The sequence below is a fragment of the Aulonocara sp. 'chitande type north' Nkhata Bay genome, linkage group LG9 (assembly GCF_057382095.1).
Source record: "Aulonocara sp. 'chitande type north' Nkhata Bay isolate Kocher_YH1m ecotype deep benthic linkage group LG9, A_spYH_male_GT1.1, whole genome shotgun sequence".
Lineage (NCBI taxonomy): Eukaryota > Metazoa > Chordata > Actinopteri > Cichliformes > Cichlidae > Aulonocara > Aulonocara sp. 'chitande type north' Nkhata Bay.
The window spans coordinates 24,751,744-24,774,505 of record NC_141352.1 but is presented as its reverse complement, the minus strand read 5'-3'; the positions used below and the strand labels follow the sequence as shown (position 1 = coordinate 24,774,505).

General features: G+C 39.0%; 1 protein-coding gene across 1 annotated transcript; it reads left to right on the top strand.

The window, feature by feature from the left end:
- The first annotated feature begins 12,136 nt into the window (after positions 1-12,136).
- On the top strand, positions 12,137-21,799 carry anxa13 (annexin A13). Its single transcript, XM_086306669.1, has 11 exons — positions 12,137-12,292; positions 16,049-16,124; positions 16,238-16,332; positions 16,425-16,595; positions 16,686-16,719; positions 18,229-18,308; positions 18,543-18,611; positions 18,700-18,801; positions 18,975-19,050; positions 19,339-19,451; positions 20,520-21,799. The coding sequence occupies exons 1-11, from the start codon at positions 12,278-12,280 to the stop codon at positions 20,637-20,639; spliced, it is 951 nt and encodes a 316-aa protein (XP_086162795.1). The 5' UTR covers positions 12,137-12,277; the 3' UTR covers positions 20,640-21,799.
- The last annotated feature ends 963 nt before the right edge of the window (positions 21,800-22,762 follow it).

The following is a 22,762-nucleotide window of genomic DNA, read 5'->3' as shown; positions in this document are numbered from 1 at the left end:
CCAAAAGATATAGCCGGAAAGAGCAAAAATAGCAGAATAGTTTAAAATTTGAATGGTGAAAATCGGCTGAAAATTGTGGAAGTAGTTCTACGGCGAAAAGTGTACGGAAACACCCGGAATAATAATAATAATAAAGAATAAAGAGAAACAGGAACTCAATAGTGTGGATGCTTAAAGCATCCACACAATAAAGAGAAACAGGAACTCAATAGTGTGGATGCTTAAAGCATCCACACAATAAAGAGAAACAGGAACTCAATAGTGTGGATGCTTAAAGCATCCACACAATAAAGAATAAAGAGAAACAGGAACTCAATAGTGTGGATGCTTAAAGCATCCACACAATAATAATAAAGAATAAAGAGAAACAGGAACTCAATAGTGTGGATGCTTAAAGCATCCACACAATAATAATAATAATAATAATAAAGAATAAAGAGAAACAGGAACTCTATAGTGTGGATGCTTAAAGCATCCACACAATAAAGAATAAAGAGAAACAGGAACTCAATAGTGTGGATGCTTAAAGCATCCACACAATTAGGCACCACATAGGTTACGTGATAAAGTGACGTCAACCTCAATCATCAGCCTTCAAATGTATTTGTATCATAACTAGCGCTGTCAGCGTTAATCTTGTTAAAATGACATTAACGCCATAACTGCATTAACGCACCAAATCTCCGTTAGATAGAGCTAACCGCGCTAACGCTGACGCCGTGCTAACTCGCTAACGGAGATTTGCCACGTTAATGCGGTTATGGCGTTAATGTCATTTTAACAAGATTAACGCTAGCCAAAGTGAATATCAAACACTTTAAAGAACGAGTAAAGAATGCAGGCCAATAGTTACAAACTCTTAAAAGTAAGCACAGTGAATGCAGGATTACAGCTGCTGGCACCACTGTCAGAAATCACCAAAACAAGTGTGATATTTGACCTATTATGTGAACCCTGAGGTAGTGAGATAAGACCACCGTTTGGTGTGAATATCCTTGACCTCAACCAGTTGTGAACCAGAATGCTATGGTGCCTGAGGCGACTTCTCCATCAGCAGATGCTTCCCACTAAACCTTTCTTTGACTACACAGGCAAATTTACGTGATTAAGACTCCTCCATTGATTAGCAGGGAACACAGAGTCCTGGACACCAAATTAACCTTGCACCTAAATTTGTCACAATTACAGCTGTCACCAGCGATCCTTTAACTTAAGACTGCCGTAGTAAACTTGGAAATCTGAAAATGTCAAACCTTTTATCACAACTCGGATCATCACATGAGCCTAAAATGATTCCTGGCTGTGGCTCAGGAGGTAGAGCAGGGCATCTACTAATCAGATGGTTGGTGATTTGACCCCTGCCTGCTTCAGTCTACATGCCAAAGTGTCCTTGGGCAAGATACTCACCTCTGTTCATCGGAGTGTGGATGTTGGATAGAAAACAGCACTTGAACATAGAGAAAAAAAAGGTGCTTGTATGAATGAAGTGCTTTGAGTGCTCCAGGAGCTTAGAAGAGCCAGTGAGTTTACCATTCTTTGATATCTTTTGACCCCCTTATGATTTGCTCATCAAGGCTGATTTTCCATTAACAGGTGTACCTGACAACCACTGCGCTATTTTTTATTTCCTACTATTGATGGGATAAAAGACATGTTCAGGATTGCAGTATCTTCATGTGTCACCATGAGCAGCAGACCCATTTTAGAGGGCCCTTTTTACATAAATAATGTAGAATTCACAATCACTCAAATAAATTCATAAAAACTGCAAGTGAGCTTGGTAGTTTTTCTGTTCCCCCTCTCTCATCATATCATTTCCTCTCCTATGATGAAATTTGCCTTCATCACTTTGAAATTCGACTCCAAACAGGACATTCAGTGGTAACTTCATACCTTTTTATAGTTTAGCCACTTTCTAAAGCTTCCTTTCCCTACACATTGATTCAATTCCCAGCTCTTTTAAAATAATTATCTTCACAAAACATTATTGCAAGCAGATACTTAGGCCTTGTTTAAAGCTCTGTCTTGAAGAAATCTGGCGTTAGACCTTGATATATTGCATTGATGACATGGACACAGACATCTCGCCGGTCCTGTTATATTTCTTTAAAGGCACCTGGAAGTCTGTCACCTAGGACACACGCGTAGCTCGTTAGTTATTGTACCAATGACATGCAATGTAAGTTGTCTGCAAGCAAGTCCACGTGGTCAGAAAAACCAGGCAGGTATGAGGACATCTGCACGGACCTTAGTCGACCTTGCATATGTGGAAAGTATAATCGAGGCTTTAACCATCACCTTTTCTTTTTGGATCCATTTCATGTTAGCTAGCTTGTTAGCTTGCAGCTGCAGTGGAGAGGACTCCCTCCCTTAATTCAACCACAGCCACAGCAGGATGGGCAAAAATTAATTGAGAACCTAAAGGCCAGGCTGAAATCTGAAAAGGGAAAAATTTGGCCCTCAAGGCTTGAGTTTGAGACGTGATTTAAGGTATTAAAATTGTGTGTGATTATGAGGCACAAGATGTGTTGGAGTTAAAAACATGGTTTTCAAAAGCTGTGTGATTGCTATGTGATTGCTTTTCTCTATGTATACCACAAACTGCTGCTTACCTCAATCTCTTCAGCTACTTTTGGATAAAGTTACATAAAGTCTTACCAATGGTGTGGAGGCTCTTGTAGCCACAGTCCATATGACTGTAGAAATACAAAATGTTCAGTAGCCATTGTTGCACATATAAAGGCAGGTCTTGTGATGCTCTAAAGCTCTGTAAGACCCACATAACAACAAAAACAGAGTTAACATAGCTGCTGCTACAGCTGTGGATCAACAATGAATAAAACAAGGAAAAGAAAATAAAGTCAGAAGCATTTAATTATTATTTCTGCTGTATTTCCTCTGTGTTTAATCAAAAGATGTTTCAGACTAAATGAGAGCAGTCAGGGAATTTAATCCACACTACTGTAGTACTGAATTAGTTACATAATCAGGCTGAGACTACTTAATCACTGCCTCCATGACAATACAGCCACTCCACACTGCACACCTCCACTCACGGGAAGCCTAGGGGAATTCTGCACGAGGAGACAAAGAGCACATTTGCAGTCACGGCCTGAAAGGCGATGTGAGTCAGCCTGATAGTACAACTTATTTTGAGTGGGCTTTGCTACAGTGGGAGCTAAATGGATAACTCCAGCTCTCACAAAAGGCTTTTTCCCCCGTCAGCGGAGGAGACAGTCTGGGTTACAAAACAGGTTTATTGATTTATTATCTGGGAGTAAAATCGAGTCCCTTGCAGAAGTTGGAGCACGAAATGATGTGTGCTTCAGGGTAGAGGAATTTAGATTCAGATTGTGCATTTAAAACCGATAAAAGTTCAGATATCGTGACTTTAACAAGAATGGAGAAAGAGACATGTGATATGATGTGTAACTGGCAGTCCACAGTTCAGGTGTAATGTTGTATTTACTCACTGGTAAAGGTCATAGACAAAAACAGAAGGAAATGATCAGTGCCAAACACCAAATATCTCAATATTATTGCTTTTTAGTATTCATTTGTGTAAATTGTAAACACTGTTCAGGTCATAAAAAGAAAAGTATGAGCAATTGGGGTCAGTATGAGTATACTGGCAAAGTTTCTTGCTGGTTTGTGCCATTGAGTACGTTTCCACCAATTGATTCACATTTGAAGTAAACCAGCTGAAATGGGCCTTTACGAGGTTTTGAGTGGTATTGTCTTACGGTCAATATTTTCCCATTAAACCGCCAACAACTGTCCCTCATCATTAACTACCTGTTTGGTTTAAATGTGAAGAGAAGTGATTTCGAGTGATGCAACAATACTTTTCAATTTTCATGAAGAATGTGATGTAAATCAGATTTGGCCCATAGGAAGCAATGTATATGTACTAGCAATCTCAAGCCTCCTTACCTTAAATGTTCTGCAGGAATCCTCCAAGGCTCCTTATTTGGGCCCCTTTTATTTGTACTTTGTATTAATGATCTCCTTTGTGCTGTAATGTGCAGTAACATTGTCTTAAGCTACTCTTCTTTTTTATAGATTTCTTCTAGAAATAGGTGCAACAATTTAGTGAAGTATTTGAAAACTCATAGAAATACAGTATATAAGGTAAAAACAGAGTTTCTTCTAACAACCTAACAAGTCAATATTGGTATGATCTCCTTTGTTCTTCAACATAGTCTGAACTCTCTTAGGAAAGCTTTCTTGGTATTTCTTTAAGCAGTATTAAGTAATAGTTCTCCAGACTTCTTGAAGCACATTCAAAGCTCTTTTATGGATGTTGGCACCTTTTGTTTTGTTCTCTGTCAGTATGATCCCACACTGCTTCGTTAATGTTCTGAGGTGCGGGCCTCCCAAGCCAAACAAGACTTTTCAGACTGGAGTGCAGGTCGAAGCTAGAGAACAAAGACATAGGTTACTCAAGGATAACATGCAGACAGAAGGCAAGAAAATTACTCGCATGAGGATAGTATGGTCAGGCAGAGATCTATTGCCACACTAGCTCCTAAATGTGCTTCCTTGATGGAAAACATCCCGGAAGCACAGGTGTGAGAGGACAAGCCCGGGTAATTGACCTATGCATGGGTGGAGCCAGGGCAGAACATCCCAGTGCCACCCAAACACTGTTATACAAAATGACAATAATTTAAACCAAAATGTCGGGAGTGAATGTGAGTACGAATGGTTGTCTGTGTCTCTATGTGTTAGCCCTGCGACAGGCGGGCAACTTGTCCAGGGTGTACCCCGCCTCTCGCCCTATGACAGCTGGGATAGGCTCCAGCGCCCCCCGCAGTCCTGAAAAGGATAAGCGGGTGGATGGATAGTTATTTGTTTTTCACTGCCTGGTCATTAACAGAAGAAACACCAATTCAGTAGGATCACCTTCAAAGAGAACTATTTTAAATTTTTTGAGTAGCAAGTCATTCTCATTTTATAATGAGAAACACAATATTTTGGGTTATGATCATTTAAAGTGCAGCCATGTGGTTTTAGAGCTTTTACATGGACTTGACAAACTACGTTTAAATTAATTAAACACAAAACTGACAGGGAGATTGATACCAGTGCCACCAGTGTCTTATGGGTTCCCTACATTTGGACAAACTGTGCTACCAGTAAAGATACTAAATATTGGCGTAGCTTAGCAGTGGCAATAAAGGAGCAGACTCGTTGTTCTTGTATTTATCAAGTTACTATTTATAGTTGTTTCTGTTGTTTGTTTTGTTTATTGTAAAGTTTTATTTGACAAGTCTGGAAACTGTGAATGAATGTGGCATGTTTGCATCTTATATTTCCTTATATTTATGCCCATTAGCATGAGAAAAGTAAAGAAAAAGAAGCTAAAACAAGTTGTCTATATACACATAAGAGATTTTTTGTGAAAGCTGACAGCAAATTCTTTCAGCTCTAGTTGTCATGCATTCACAAGAGTAGATGCTTGCAAACACCTTCACGTTCAGATCACAGCCTATAACATAAACTGCTTCAACCCTATCTCTTTTATCCCCCAGCCCTGTTGCCATTACTCACCCTGGAAGGAACTGTAACTTTGAGAAACAACATCTAAAGGAACTGCTTCATTTCAAGCAGCACTTGCAATAAGTTTCACAGCTTATGTGTCAGATTAGGGGCATATTTTTAGTTCCTGTAAAGGATAAACATAGTACTATTTCACATCAATTTTATTTACAACAAATGTTATATGAAGACCAACAATAATGACTTTTTCCCAGCCTCAGAACCGGAGCGCTGTTCCCAACGGAACAAATACAGAATATACAGATTCAGTTTCAAAACAATAAATAACTAAACCCCCCTAAATCTGGTGCAGACTGAAATGGAAATGGCAGTTATTTGGGATAGTTCATGCATCAGTAACTTAAAGAACTGCTTAAAGGAGCACAAATGAATTGAATTAATAGTTTTTGTCTGACATTATCAGTCTGTTGCTTTGTTATTGTTGAATTTTAGCTCACTCTTCTATATGACATTGCTTCAGTTCGTTGAGATTGTGGACATTCATGTGAGTTCCTGTGGCAGCATTTCAATAAGGTTGAGGTCTGGACTTTGATGGGGACATTGCAATGCCTTGCTGCGTGTCTTTTTTTGCTTCTGTGCTTGGGACCTTCACCTTGTTACCTGATCCAATTTCAGCCGACCTTTTAGCTATCAGATAAATGATGTCACATTTAACTCTGGAATACTTTGGTACTACTTGTAGCCCAGGTCCAACTTTTTCTAATTGTATTGTCATCAACTTAAACATTGAACGTGCTAACTGAGGCCTGTAGAAATGTAGCTCTTAGGTCAGACTTTGGAGTGAATTTGCAGGGTCATCAACTGCTGGTAAGATTGTGGCATTGTGTTAACACACACCTGACTGCTCCAGACCAGGAAACTGCCAAAACCTTTGCTTTTAAAGAAGTGCTTGCACTTGCTGATGATCAGTTAATCACGTGCATATAGTTAGCAGCACCTGGCTGCTACTTACCCTCTTAATTCCTATGGAAGTTGTAAGGAAGGGCTTAGTTTTTCACAGGACTGCTGGCAGAGTCAGTGGGCTTTACAGATTTTGACAATTCGATGGAATATTTCTGCATGTAATACCTTGTGGAATTTAATCATTTTAACGTCATATACGAGTAGTTTTTGCTGACACTAGACATTTTCTCTTTGGCACTTTGGCCCAGTGTCCTAAAACATTTGCATTGAAAACAAATCAAAAAAGAAAAATGCTCTTTCTACACATTACATCTGAAAACTGAGGGAAAGCACTAAGGAGAAAAGTCGGAAATCACATTTCAACTGTACTTAGTACTGTGACCACTAGGTGGTGGTGTTGATCCACTTTAAGGAATGTCACGACAGGTTTATGCAGAGCAACGAGTTTCTTCCAGGGAAAGGTGTCGCTGTCAGATCTTCTGCAGGACACCAGTAGCACCAAAGAGTCCACAATGAACTTTAAGGCATCCAGTATCAGCAGAGAGGTTAAACTTCATCTCATCTACATCATCTTCATAACATTTCTCTAGATACTTATTTTAAATGTGTCCACAGCAGAGCAAAAATTGGTACTAGAAAGACATCAATAAGCAGGTAGAGAAGAGGAGACAACACAAAGAAATGGTGAAAAGCTGAAACCTCACTGATGATTAAAAAGTTAGTTACTTCAGTCCAAGAAGAACATTTGTACTTTATTGCATCACTTATACTTTTAATGCATCCTCATACTTCTTTTTGGTAAAAACAACAACAACAACCTCAACAGCCAAATAGTTAAACTATTTGAGCGAGATTGCATGCAAAGTTTTCACAGCTCTTATTTGCCACACAATGAGACCACGCAGCACTTTGTGTGGTGCCCCAAACTACCACCTGGGTACAGCAAGAATGACCACAAGCCACTACAATGCTAGAATTTTACCACAAGAGCAGGTAAACAATGCACTGTTTATTAGCATTGTTCTGTGCAAACAAAAGCCTAGTGTGCTCAGAAAGCCTCATGATCACTCTGAACTAAAAGAATTCAAAGAGGGCTGAAAAATATCTGCTCAGATAAGAAGCCAAAACTGAAGTAAAATCTTGAATTGATGAATTTGTTAAAATATTGAAACAAACAAATCCATGAAGATGTGCTAAGACTATTTTTCTCCTGTAGTTTTCTTTTTTTAAACACAAATATTTTGGCCTCCTTTTCCAGGCAGGTCTTTAGTGTCAGAGCAGATGAAACGCAGCCCTCTGTCTGTGATTATTAACAGTCGGAGCTGCTCAGACTCCAAACAAGATGTGTTTGAGGTCATAACGGGAGTCTGGGTGCTGTGCCAGCATGACATTACAGCCTGGATCCTCTTGAATGTCGCCTTTGTTTCCTCCCCCAGATCTGTGTTAGAGGCTTCAGCAGGATCCCTTTCCTCCGCCTGTGAAATAAAGCCCAGGACCCTTCCACCCTCCCCCAGACACGTCTAAGTTTTGTAGTCCTTCAGAAATTTGGACTGTTTCAGCAGCGAACTCTCGCAAGGAAAACAATAAATTAAGACAACACAAACAGAGACATTTTGAACAATTTACAAAAACAAAAGCAAGCTTTCAGTTTGCAGCTGCTGCCAAATAAACAGGTGCCTGCAACAGTGTTGCGCTCCTCATTGCATACCGCAATCACACCTTGTCCTGGCAGAAAAAAGTCAATGCATATTGAGCATATTGAACTTGTTCATCTTAACTGGTGAGTCAACAAATTGTGTTTCAAATCCTCAAAGAGGTTTAAAGTTATTGCAAAACTTTTGGTCTCAATATCTGAACTTAAGATCTCTTAATTCTTTGAAAGCATAAGAAAAGCAAACAGCCAGATGAGTATTACTAAAAATATTTGCCATAAATAATCAGACTGTATTTATAGATCAGTTTGTGTTTACATGGGACAAGTAAAGGTCAGTTAGTAAAGGGGTCAATTTGACATTGTTGTCATTGTTTTTCAGTGAAATAGAGTATTTTAGAGTATTCAAAAAAAAACCCACTTCAATCAATTTAGAAAGTCAAAAGACAATCATTATGATGCCTGAAAGTAACCATAGCAACCTATTACCATTTTGGCCCACAAACAGTTTACATCTCATTTATTTGGGATCTATACCATGAATGAGGCTGCTGTGGCTTCCCTTCATGTTTAAACTGAGGCAGTGATTCTGTAGCAGTAGATTGCTTAATGCTTTGGAGCAGATTTAAACACTCCAGGGTTTCTCCTTCAGTAAAAAAAAAAAAGTTGGCATCCATTAAAGATACTTTGGCTTTTCACCAAGGAAAAATTGCCAGTAGTGAAGCTTGAAACACAGTCAGGTCGTGGAGGCAGCAGACTAAGCAGGGTATTCCAGATGTTGTTCTCCCCAGCCACATTTTACAGTTCCTTCTGGGGGATTCCAAGGTATTCCCAGACAAGACAGCATTAAAAAATCCCCTCTCATCCCTGCAGGCGGTCTGTTCTTCAAGATCGGGTCCTCCACCCGAGGCCTGGGAGCTTGAGGCTCCTGCGCAGTATCTTAACTGTTCCTAGGACTGCACTCTTCTGGACAGAGATCTCGGATGTTGTTCCTGGGATCTGCTGGAGCCACTCACCTAGCTTGGGGGTCACCACAACGTGCGCTCCAGGTACAGATGTTTGTGTATACTATGCCGACCACTTGGTTATGGCGTTCCATGTATGCTCTGCCAGCTAGTATTTTGCACCCTGCTGTTATGTGCTGGATTGTCTCAGGGGCATCTTTACACAGCCTGCACCTGGGGTCTTGCCTGGTGTGATAGACCCCAGCCTCTATGGATCTTGTGCTCCAAGCTTGTTCCTGTGCTGCCATGATTAGTGCCTCTGTGCTGTCTTTCAGTCCAGCTTTGTCCAGCCACTGGTAGGATTTCTGGATGTCAGCCACTTCCTCTATTTGCTGGTGGTACATACCGTGCAAGGGCCTGTCCTTCCATGATGGTTCTTCCTCTTGCTCCTCTTCTTGGGTTTCTGCTGCCTGAGGTATTCACTGAGCACATGCCAGCATTAGAAATGTGTACATCAGAGGGACAGGTCAGGTTGAGCAGGACCACTCTGTGTGGGACTCTCTCAGCCCTCCTAACTTCACCAACCATCCTGTGAGTATATGTCTTATTTATTTATATATAATCTAAGTTTAGTCCAGGTCTACAGCTCTGATGTTAGGAGGAATTTTGAATTGCATCAGCACAAGCATAATTGCACAAGACCTTGTTTACTAAGTGAGCTGCAAAAGTGAGAACCGAAGCTGCAGAAACTTTTATGAATGAGAAATTACAGTGTGGACAACTGTTATTTAATTGGTTTCAGCAAATTCATGTGAGCTTACAATGTGTGTCATTACGACATCCTACACAGGCCAGTGAGAATCACTACTGATGAAACTTAATCTGGCTAGTGATTGTTGTCGCTGAAAATGACTCACATTTTTTAGAATGTGTTGCTAATTTGCTTATTATAGTGTCTCACATTAAACTGTGTGAGTAATCAGCCGAAATAAGTTTAACTTTCCCTGATTGATGTTTCAGGAAATCAGCATTTAATGATATATCAAAGAGAGGTGACTCATTCCCTCTGATTATATGGCTTTGTAAGTGTGACGATATCAGGCATTTAATTGGAAACCGTGTATTATGGAGGGCAGCGGCAGCGCTATCATTCAGTGGGTGAGTAATTATGATGCAGTGACAGTTTTAAGGGACAGTAAAATACTCACTGTTGGAGCACAGGCTGGTAAGGTTGGTAATTATGCTGTAAGAAACTAAATTCTTTAACGATTTAACAGATCATCTTTCTGACTCTGGTTTATTAATTATATAAACGCTTGTTAAATTAAAGAAAAGGGGTACAATAACTATAATAAATGAATAAAGTGTTTAATTTCGTGTCTCTTTACTTCTTTGTGGGAAAAACACGATGTGTGAACAAGTTAAAAATAACATTAAAATATATGTAGGAAAATATTTCTGAATGATTCAATTAAATGAGATTCATTTTGGTCAAAGACATTAAAAATGGTTAAATCACACCTAAATCATTCTGGGTTGGTTCTGGCCAGCCAAGAACAGGAAACAAAGGAAATGATTCATACAGACAAGAGAATTAGACAGCAGAAGATTTGAAAAACATCGCCTGGTCTAATGAGTCTTGATCTTTGCTGCATTGTTCAGAAGGGTCAGAATTTGGTGTACGCAGCATGGATCCATCCTGCCTTGTATCAACAGCTCAGGCTATGGGTGATGTGGGGGTGTTTTCTTGCAACACTATGGGCCCCGTAGTATCAATTAAGAATCTTTAAACACTACACCCCACCTGACTCCTGAGTGTTGTTGATGACTGTGTCCATCCCTTTATGACCACCCATCTTTTGATGGCTGCTTCCAGTAGGATAATGAACCATGTCACAAAACAAAGATCATCTCCACCTGATTTCTTGAACATGACAATGAGTTCACTGCACTTAAGTGACATCCACAGTCACCAGATCTCAATCTAATTGAGCACCTTTGGGATCTGGTAGAATGCCTTATTAAGTCTGACTAATTTGTACTGATCAGAAGCAGTCACACCAGGTGTGGTTAGTATCTGAGTTACTGATGGCGATCTAATAATCATTACCCAATGATTTATTATATCTACTACAAAGTCTTGTAAAGGGAGTGGACTGATCCATGACGATCTTTTCTGGGGGGGTCTGTATTATTGTACAGGAGGGCCACAGGGAATCCATATATTATCTAAATCACCTCGCTGCCTCCTATATGGGACAACATGGATTCTCAAAATGTTCTCATCTAATGTATCCATTCATATCAATGTATGGTATGCATATAGGACAGTGGATCTGCAAAAAGTACAAAATGTTCAAATGCGATGTTGTTTTTATATAACTAAACAATATTTCTTCTTTGTGATCCACACAGATTTTCATTATTTTTGTTGTAATTCTGGTATCACATAGGAAGAGGAAAAGGGGAAAAAAAAACAATGCATTTTCCTGATTTGAGTTATTAATTAACTCGACTTTGGTGGGATGGCTTTGACTTCTGGGCTACGTTAGACCATTATAATTGTAAAGTTAACTTCTGATTTAATGACACTCCTAATTGGTGTTTGTTATGCATTTGTATATGACCAAGTACTATAAATGTGTTTAAGATGCACACTGTCCCCAACTTGAAGGGGCATTAAGAGAAAAAAGTATATTCATACTAATTTTTTTAAATATTTTTGATAATGGTAAATGATCAGGAGCTAATCATGAAGTGAGCAGGAAGAGTAACTTCACTATAAATAATGACCATATAATCAATATTGGGGGGGGGTTGGTGCCCTATGCCTCTCTTCAGTACACGCTCCTGGTTGCTGTGTAATAAAATCCTCGTTTGTGCACCATATCTTCATACCGACTATTAAAAATATTTGTATATTGGCTAATTAAACTATTTAATCGGAAGAATTACTAATATGTTCTTATATAACGCAACATTTCTGGAGTGGATCTTTACAGTAAGCATGATTAAGTCAGACAGAAACCGGGGGAAGGGCTGTGGACGTTAACTGCGCACGTAACCGGGCCACGCTGTGCTCCGCGGTGACGTCACATTCCAGTATGTGCAGCTGAGTCGCAGTTTGGTCAGAAGAGGTCAAATATCCCCCAAACCCACCCAAAGGCTGCCAGTTCAACAAGAGATCAGCCGCTGCTGACGGATCATCTCCACGAAAATGGGCAACTGTCAAGTAGGCGTCATTCTCCTCCTAATCTCTCTGAGAAAAACACTGATTAAAGGCTAGATTTAAAAAAAAAAATCTCTTGGCTTCGCTGGTTTAAGTCTGTATGAGCCATACTTTCGGTTCGACCACCGCCAGGAATGACGGCTGGATTATGTCTTTGTAGGAGTTTAAAACATGTTTTATTTGCATCATTTTAGTCCGTATAATGCGAGCCGCCCTCCACTTTTAAGGCTTTACGCACAACCCATTTCATCATACGGAACCTCTATTATTGCGACTACACTGACGAGATAAAGAGCTGTGAATATAGATTCTCAGTTAGCGCTGTTTCTTTAAGGTTCAAGCGGTGTAAACGCTGCAAATGACACCGTCTGGGAGACGCCGTATCGGGGTTTACGCAAAGGAAAGGGCCACTCCTTTGCGGAATTTCATCACGGTCCCGTTACACTAGTTCTGTTTTTTCTTTAATGAGTTCGACTGTGCGCAATGAAAGGATTTCACGGGAGGCTGTGGATCCTGTCCTATCACCATGTTATTAATCAGTACAAATGGTTGACACTACTCTTTTTATTTGAGTGAGCAAATACTACAGCTATACTTTTAATGATTCAGCGCTGGATGTAGAGAGAAGAGCGTGAGATGAATTGTTTTTGTCAACACTCGACCACTGGAAACGTACTAACCATACTAACCACTTCCTGGCTGCATTTTCCAGCCTGAAATGTAAAAAAAAACTAACAAAAAAACAAGTACAATATATTTTCTGAATCCACAAAGGCTTATCTCAGTGAAAACATATTCTATCCACTGCAAAAGACCTCGACTTTAAAATCTCATCTGGAAATCAGGGACTTTTCAATATTAGTCATATTTAATATTATAGAAGGGCAGAGCAGAATAGTCCAGGAGATGTCTTTCAGATGCTTCCTTATATACTGCTATAGGTAATATGGCTTGGCACATTGTTGTGAATAACTTGTGAACCTATAATATGTCAAACATTTTAAGGCAGAAAGAAAATTTCTGTGAGAAGTTTTTGGCAAAGTTCCTTTAAAAATGCTATTGATATATTTTAACTGGGAAAAGAAAAATAACTGGACTGATTAAAATGCAGAAAGAAGAATAGGTAGAATAAGGTCCAGTTATAAGGATACTTGCAAAGGAGATTTATTTCATATTTATTTATTTTATATGTAAGTATACAGGCTCTAATACATCCATAGACTCCGCCTGATATTTTGTTAAAAGTTGATTTGAGGTGAAGCTGAATTCAAAACTCTCCACCTTTATTATTCCATCCACTTTGTGCAATGTAGCAGCACCACTGGCAGCAAAACAGCCCCAGCGCATGATGCTACCACCACCATGCATGACAGCTGGTACAGTGGTCTAAGGTTTGAAAGTCTCATCTTTACTCCTCTTGTCATTGTAACCAAAATAAGTCAGTCTTTGTCTCGTCTGACCATAAAAAAAAATTTCCCAGAAGCTATTTGGCTCGTCCATTTATGGGGCTGGAAATTTCAGTTGATTTTGAAGATCTTGACTTCACATTTTAAGATTTGCTGAGTATTGTAAAACTCATTGCAATTATAATGTGATTTAATTGCAAATTATTATTATTATTAATAATAATTAATATTTTTGTTTGTGCCTTTCAAAACACTCAAGGTCACCTTACAACACAAAAATCAGGATGGATTATCACTGATGTGAAAATGAAAACAGATGAGTTTTGAGCTGAGATTTGAACTCTGTCAAAGACTCAAGCTGACAAAAGTGCAGCGATAATGGGTTCAGAAACAAGATGCGGCACAGCTGAAAGCTTGAGCACCCGTGGTGTTAAATTTGAAATGAGGATCAGTCAGGAGATCAGCTGAAACTAAACAAGGGAAGGGGGCACAGGAAGGGGTCCTCAAAGTTAAACTTTGTCAGTATCTGTTTTATCCAGTATACAGTTATCTCACTTAAGTTATTTTTTTTTGCTTAGAAATGGACAAAAAAAAAAAACAAAAACATGCCAGCCCCTATCAGTAAAACCTGCCACAAATGCTGCCATAGGATGGAGTCAGTCTGCGATCAGTCTGCAATTAAAGGGTGTCAAGCCAGTTATTAAATTTTTTTGACAATACACCAATGAAATGTCATAAATCATCAAAAATCCCATATCTGATGTTGTCTACACAGACAGAAATTCACATTTGTTACCTTTGTGCTCAGAAACCTTTGTGTTCTATAGAAATATAACCAGAATAAAACCAGCTGGGAGCATACATGCCAACCCTCCAGATTTTTCCGGGAGAATCCTGAATTTCAATGCCCCTCCCAAAAATCTCCCGGAGCCATCATTCTCCCGAATTTCTCTCGATTTTCCACCCGGACAACAAAATTGAAAAACCATATCCCACACTGGCCCAGTCAATTCCAGTTTCCAACAATGGCTACTACTACTGCAGCTACTTAGTTCTTATATTACTCTTATTACTTTTTCTGGGTCGCAAAATAAACTTTTAACATATTTTCAGGCGAGAATGTAGCTGTGTAAACTTCAAATATCTGAGCTGACGAGAACAGCAAACTCCCGGCACATTAAACATGACATATAAGTCACTTAGATAACGTAAACATGTTATTGTTTGGCTTTTTTCAGTGTCTTATTTGTTCGTGAGTAAATCGGTTTGGCTGAGTTTAAAGTTATTAGATTAGATTAGATTAAATAAAACTTTATTAATCCCTCGGGAGGGTTTCCACACAGCTGAATAAACGTCAAACAGAAGAAGGTTAGACCCTCCAATTTCACAGTTGCTCACTTCCAGTCTACCTGGCTTTCGGAGTACCCGGCCCACTTAGACCGCGAAGGCCAGTTCCGCCGGACAATAATAACGGTGACATTTAACTTATTTTATCCGATAAATAAACACTGCAAAATTAAAGGTTTTTTTTGTAAATATATGTATATGTATACCCCCCCCTTTTGAATGTCTCCCTAATTCTGAGGTCTCAAGGTGGGCAAGTATGGCTGGGAGCCAGCTGAGATCAGACCCTTGAGTTGGGCTTATTGACAAAGACTCATTCAGACTGATGGCAACATGTTGGCATTGTCTGCAATTTTAGATTAGAGAGTAATACAGGCCTACGACAATCTTTCTACGTCTGTCCCAGGCAGATTGTGACTGCAGAAAGGTTGCCTCCCATCAGGCAGAGGTTTTTTGTAGATGCAGGAAGGTTGCTGTCCTGTCGAGCGAAGTGTGTCCAGTATTTGAATTTGTTTAATAACATATCGATATTTGGCGTTCCTATCGCCATACAAAATATTAAGATACTCGGCTGTATCAATGTTTCCCCTCACCCCTAAAATATCGCATATGTTATTTTAGGGGTGTTGTATGAACCTGTATATATGAAAATACCATAATATTCATGCCCATATATGTAGTCTAATGTATCTTTGCTATGGGAGACTGTTCTCTCTCTCTCTCTCTCTCTCTCTCTCTCTCTCTCTCTCTCTCTCTCTGTGAAACCCCTCTCAGCTTGCTTTTGGTCCCTCGATTGCACTTCACTGACTGCTTTCATTCATGTGGCCTCCACCAAGTTTGTTTAAAGAGTTCAGTTGCTGAATTCCTCAACGAGGAGCACCATCCCTTCCCCCAGCTGCCAGCTGCTCTTGCCTGCGATCAGAAATCCTTGCATAAACAGTGATTAGCTGTAATCAGTGTGTGTCCATAACAGTTACTGCATGTAACATTATTATTTTTGTTTTCTCAGCCCACAGTTTTTCCCTATGAAGATTTTGATGTTGTTGCTGACATCAAGGCCATTCGCAAAGCCTGCAAGGGGTTAGGTAGGTTGTGAATATGATGAAAACGGTACATTATTTAATTAAACTAGTCTCTTTAAACTTTGAAAGGATGCATCTGATTTCTCTGCATCTGATCTGTTGTGACTTCTTTTCAGGAACTGATGAGCAGGCTATTATTGACATCCTGGCAAACCGGAGTTCAGCTCAGCGTCAGGAAATTAAACAGGCCTATTTTGAAAAATATGATGACGTGAGTGCCATTTGACATGTTTCTCATTTCAAATGTGTAAGAAACATTTTTTTTTATGTTTCTGCTAAAATCAGCATGTCTGTCTGGGATAGGAATTGGTGGATGTGTTGAAGAAAGAGCTGTCAGGGAACTTTGAGAAGGCTGTCCTTGCCATGCTGGATCCGCCGGTTATCTATGCTGTGAAGGAGCTCAGGAAGGCAATGAAAGGTCCGGGCACTGATGAAGATGTCTTGGTGGAGCTCCTCTGCACCGCTACAAACGCTGTAACTAGCAAAATATATATTTATATTGACAATCATATTGCAATTCAATTTCAGAGGAAATGTCTAACTTCCTACTTTTTTTTTTAACAGGACATTGCCATGTTCAAGGAATGCTACTTTCAGGGTTAGTACAATAAGCAACTTAGCAGTTTTTAAATCTCTTCTCCGTTTGATGAAATTACTAAGTGTGAGTCATCAACCTACACCTCATACAGTAGCTTATTATTTTTGTCTCTAGTGCTATGTCACATTTTGTTTAGTCAAGGCCCATCCTGTTTCCACTTCCCTTTCATTATTGTGCTGGCGCTGAGAGTTGATTATACTTACCACTATAGCTGGCTATATCCTCTGTGGTTATAGGCACTGAAATCTTATGAGTTTTGAACAGAGTAACCTCTGTTTAGTTTTCTTTTTATAATTATGCATGGAAGGAATTACATCATCATTCAAGTTTGTCGTTGTAATTTTCTACAGAGTGCGTATGATTATTTAAGAGTTTGTTTTATTAGGATTTAGAATGACTAGAAGATTCTTTGGTTGATGTGTTTGATGGCTTTTAATCAGCCTGTGGATATGCTGGTTAGCTGAACAGATTATTAGCATGCTTTGTCCTTATTCTTCGGGTGAACTAGCTAATATGCTATGTTAGCACACTGATAGCTAAAGCTTACATTTTATAGACCTGAGCGATGACTTTGCTGACTTTGCTAGGTATTGTTGTTTTACTTGGGACAGCATAAAGCTAGCACAATAGCATATGCAGGGCACACTGCTAATAAACGTATAATGAGAAAATTATTAAATGTAATAGCAAGCTTCCATATAGTAGTCAAGCACCATGTTATAGTTATCAAATGTTTTATTGATGCTTTACGGGCCAATAACGAATAGCATAAGAGATAAATAAAACACAAACAGCAATTCAACAGTAGTTCAACAATTTTTATTATTAATTTATTAATTATAATAAAATAATAATAAAATCTTATTTTCTCACTTCAAGTAAAAGAAGGTTTGTATTCAAAAATAAAAAGGCTGGTTGCAAAATCTTTAAATAAGTTCTCTTCCTGTTTCCATACATTGAGTGTAAACACAAAGGAAAAAGGCTGTGCAGGTTAATATAACTGTGACAAATGTTGCACAGAGTAAAATAGAAATGGTCAGACAAATCTAGAAAGACCACTAGATTTGTCTAGTAATTGGTCTGTTGGTCACCTCAGCTATAAAGAATAAATAATAGCTTGTTAGAAAGATGCCATCATTCCAGTGCCCAATCCTAATAGTTTAGAGTGCTGCCCCATTTAACCAGGACTATGACCAAGTATGTGAAAATATTTACTTGAGTCATGTGCTCTGCTTCCAATATTACTTGTGAAGCTAACTAAGCAGCTAACTGCACTACTTCACTTTACACTATTAACTAGTTTTCTGATTGTTGCTGTACACTTTTATGCACAGCAAGGAAATGAGAATAGGTGAATGGTTGCAGGAAATGGCTAAAATGGTGGATGAAATCTAGGAATATACTAACATAAAATACTATCCAGAAAACACCAACACACTTGTATCGTATGGTAAAAGAATATCTGGTGGTCCTCATGCTTTGTGACTTTTCTCGGTGTCACTCTTGCAGTGCACGAGCGTGATCTTGAAGCCGATATCGAGGGAGATACGAGCGGGGATGTTAGAAACCTTCTCACAGCTCTTTTGCAGGTAAGTGGCCCTGAGTTTCTACTCTACTCGTGTAACTAAATTCCTCCCATCTGTCCCTGGACTGAAATCAAGCTCACTCTCCCTTCGCCAAACCATGCCATGTGAACACACACACACACACTGGCCAACATCCAGACAGCCTCTCACGAGTAAAACGGAGCCCAGATAAAGTTGCGTGAGTCAGATAAATAGACCTCAGTAAGGACCAAAGTCCTCTTAATTGTCTTCTTCCAGGGCAACAGAGATGAGAGTTATGAGGTGGATGAGAATTTGGCTGAACAAGATGCTATTGCCCTGTTTGAGGTACAGTTTCATTTTTAAATTATTCATAATGGCATCGTGGCAGATTTATTGACCCTGAAAAACATTAATATTCGCTGAACTGATGCAGGCTGGTGAAAGCCGTTTTGGGACAGACGAATCCACTTTCACCTACATCCTGGCCACCAGAAATTACCTGCAGCTCCAGGCCACCTTCAAGATATATGAGCAGGTTGGTATTTGTGCCCACTGCTGCAGTGATATTGCATATCTGCTTGCACATATCACATCACTGTTTCCTGACACCTAAATCACTACATAAGAAATATTTGTATATGGAAAGTGAAAGGTTACTCTGTAAGACATTTACAGTGCTTAACTCAGCCAGTTATACTATCTCAACAGCTCTCTGGAACAGAAATCCTCGATGCCATTGAGAACGAGACTGGAGGGACACTGAAAAAATGCTACACTGCTCTCGGTTAGTATGAATTAGAAAGCTGTCCATATTAAAATCTATGATTCTAGATTTGATTTAATTTGATTAGAAGATTAGAGAAGCAGTGGTAGCATCAAAATCACATGGCAAACTGCTAGTTTTTTGTATACTAGATGACAGGAAAGTACGTTGGGTAAACTCCTATTGTGCTATGCAAATAAAAGTTTCGTGTTTAATAAGCATATTGAAGAATAATAAATTGTTGCTGCAGGAACATATGGTTCATAATCTGCTGTGGAATTTAATGAAACCCTTTCCTCCTCCTCACAGTAAGAGTTGCCAAGAATCCCCAGCTTTACTTTGCGAGACGTGTGAACAAAGCGATGAAAGGAGCAGGCACTGATGAGGACACCCTGATTCGCATTATTGTGTGTCGCTCCGAGGTAATTCCGCTAATGATGCATGACCTTGTTTATAAGAAGGGGCCAAAGACTGTCAAGCTAAAATACACGATAAAAGATGATTAAAAACATTCACAACATGCTGCGATTACTAAACAGCTCACTGATTATTACATCTGTTTTTACAGTATGCATGTTCTTACACTTTAAAGTCACTTATAAGACTGTTCACTGCCATCTTCAGGCAAACTCTGGTAAATCCTGTCCCCTGGTTTATGTTAAGATACAAACGTATAGTATACAAGACATTTTTAAATGCTAATCAAAAAGAATTCAAACAAGTGCAGAATGTGGATCAGAAATCTACTCCAGAAAATGTAAATGATTTAGGCCCCAGTCACGTAGGTTAGAGACCAGTTGGCAACTGCCTGGCAACCTTTTGTCACTATGGAAAAATTTGTATTCTAGATAAATTATGAGTAGTTGCTTTAGGTTTCTGACAGTCACTGTGAAACTGATGTATAAGCCCTACTCACAGAGATTTAAAGTCAGTAACCTCATGGTAACCACTGGTTGCTAGAGAAAAATGTGTATTCCCAAAGTGGTTGGCAAGTGGTTGCAGAAGACTGGTGGCTCTAGCTTTGTAAAAACTGGTTGCAAAAACAGGTATATGTTGCTGCAACTAAAACTTCTATGTGATTGCTTTGGTCACCACAGTTATCAGCAATTTGCATAGAAGCACCACTTCAGAATTAACTCCCAGATGTTATCTGGTGATACTGGGCAGTACTCCCAGTAACTCCAGGTTGTCGATGTCACACCGTCTTTGCGACCACTTTCACCCAGTAACTTATAGTGACTGCTAATCAACCAGTTGGGGAATACACATTTTTCCCTAGTGACCAGAGGTTTCTAGGGAATCGCTGGCCTGTCTCTAGGCCTGTGTGAGTGAAACTTTAAACATGAGTTTGTCTTCTCCACATTTGTTAGAGGGTCAAGTTGAAACTGATTATTTCCATCATATTATATTTGGTAAATTCCCATGAGTTGACTTCTGGCAGGCTCGACATAAAGGCTAATTTAATTTTGTGGTTCTCTTTTTTTCAACAGTATGATTTGGAGACCATCAAGGACATGTACCTGGAGAAGTATGATGTGTCCCTTAAGGACGCCCTGAGGGACGAGTGCAGCGGTGACTTTAAGCGCCTCCTTCTCGCTATCTGCCACTGAAAGCCAGAGAGGCAGGCAGGAAGGACGCGGGTTGTCTGGTTAACAAACTAACTTTACTCGGTCTCTCTGTATGATATTGTGACCGGAGCAGGAGGGTAGTGGGGCGATTAAATAATTAACTTGGCTCGTGTCTTGTCCAAACTGACTTACTGTTAATGTGGTTGGCTCTCTATTTTACCTCCTTCACAGACGCTGACCTTGATTCTCTTACTTAGAACTTATCAGTGAGTGAAGCTGTGTCTCACAATTACTGCCCATTTCTTAGTCAATTTTTAATCTTTAATTAACCAGCATTTATATAGTGGCCAGTATAAAGCACCAAGATTTCTACAACACAAACAGGAGCCAGCTGTAGTCACACTGAATCAATTAGATCGAGCGTGGTGTGATCAGGTGGCTTAAGACTTGATAAGATAATGACGTTAAAAACATAAGACCTGTATTTACTTCGCTACCTGATTCTCTTGCATTCACTAATCTATTAAGACTTTCATGTAAGTATTATGCTTCTTTAGATCAAATACTTCTTTGACCTTTTTCACCCTCCGTGCCCCAAACTGTGCCTGTTATAACTAATGCAATCAGTCAGCATGGCTTTGTGCTTTTAAATGAAGAAATGTGAAATTTCGAGTTGAAGGAGTATTAGCTGGCATTATGAAGGCTATGCAATGCAATGGACTTGAATCTGAACTGTTCTCACAGCAGCGGTTATATATTTTATCAGTTTCTCATTGAAATAAATTATATATTGATATATATTTAGTTGCAAAAAAAAGGAATTGACAAATCCAAATACACCTCTCCTTGTTATACATGTATTTTTTTTTAATATATTTTATGACTAACAAAGAAGAGTGTTTAATACGGAGCATTATTTAGCATACTGCTTAGAATAGACCAGAGGGTGTGTGAAAAGAAATCTGATCGTGATGTTCAGGTTGATTTTTAACATGTGGAGAATCTGATGTCTGTGTCACTTGTGTGTCCGTTAATGGCAGCTGAGATTTATTCTTATGAGTGACCACTATTATAAACATATTGCAAAAAGATACTCAAATGACTTACAGCACATGAGATAGTCACAGCATCAGCCTGCTTATTAGCTTCTATATAGCCAAAGAATTTTAGTCTTACTGCTAATAAAGTTTCCTTTAATGTCATCATGTCTGACTTTATTCATACCTCAGTAATCCAAATGGCCTGGAACATGAACACTGAACATGTTACACTGAATGGGAAAAGGCTTACTATCATTTTATGTTCCGTGAAAGGAGACCCCACCTTCAAGTTTGTCACCACCCCTTTGCTGCTTTCGAGGACAGTGGGAAATATGGTAACAGCACGTAAATGTAATTTAATTTAGGAAATCAAAATGGGAAATGTTCACATGTAAAGGACACAGTTAACCAAGTTGGGAGGTAAGTGTTGAGCTTTCTTTTATTAACCTCAAAATATCTTTGAGATTGTAAGAATATTTGTTGTAACTTAACAAACACATTAACTCTGTGGATAAAAACAAATAAAAACCAAAGAAAATAGGTTACTATTGTTGTGTGCACTGAGGAAGATGGAAGCCTCAGTAATGAAATTTACCAGAAACCCCAGACACAGACAAGTACCTACTCTTTGACTCACACTGGAACATAAATTTGGGGTGATCAGAACCATACAACACTAGCCAGAGAAAATTCTCTCTGTGGAAAAAGGAAAAGAAAAGAAATACACATTTGAAAAACAAAACAAAAAATAACTCTTAAAACATGTGGTTATCCTAACTTGGCCTTCATAAAATCAGCAAAGACGCACAAGAAATAATGTCAAACATGAATAAATATTATTTCCTATTCTAGTTCTGAACTTAAAGTACCTACTCTGGTGATGGTGTGAAAGAGTTTAAAAACTATTTTCCATAGTATTATTAGAAAGTTTAAAGATTTAGAAACACATTTGCAGTCATTTCTGGGGGAAAGAAGATCATGGGTGATTGGCATTTGCAACAGACAACATTTGCAACAGTGAATGCAGCCATGATTGTTGTGTCATTGTTGCATCATCATGGAGATGAATAATGAGCCCAGACACACATCAAAGCTTTGCAAGAACTATGTGAAGACCTTTTGAAA

What these genes read in the sequence shown, in the direction of transcription:
- anxa13 (XM_086306669.1), top strand. An exon ending in CAAAGCCTGCAAGGGGTTAG is followed by an intron (nt 16,125 to 16,237) that starts GTAGGTTGTGAA and finishes ACTTCTTTTCAG; the next exon opens with GAACTGATGAGCAGGCTATT. An exon ending in AAAATGCTACACTGCTCTCG is followed by an intron (nt 19,051 to 19,338) that starts GTTAGTATGAAT and finishes TCCTCCTCACAG; the next exon opens with TAAGAGTTGCCAAGAATCCC.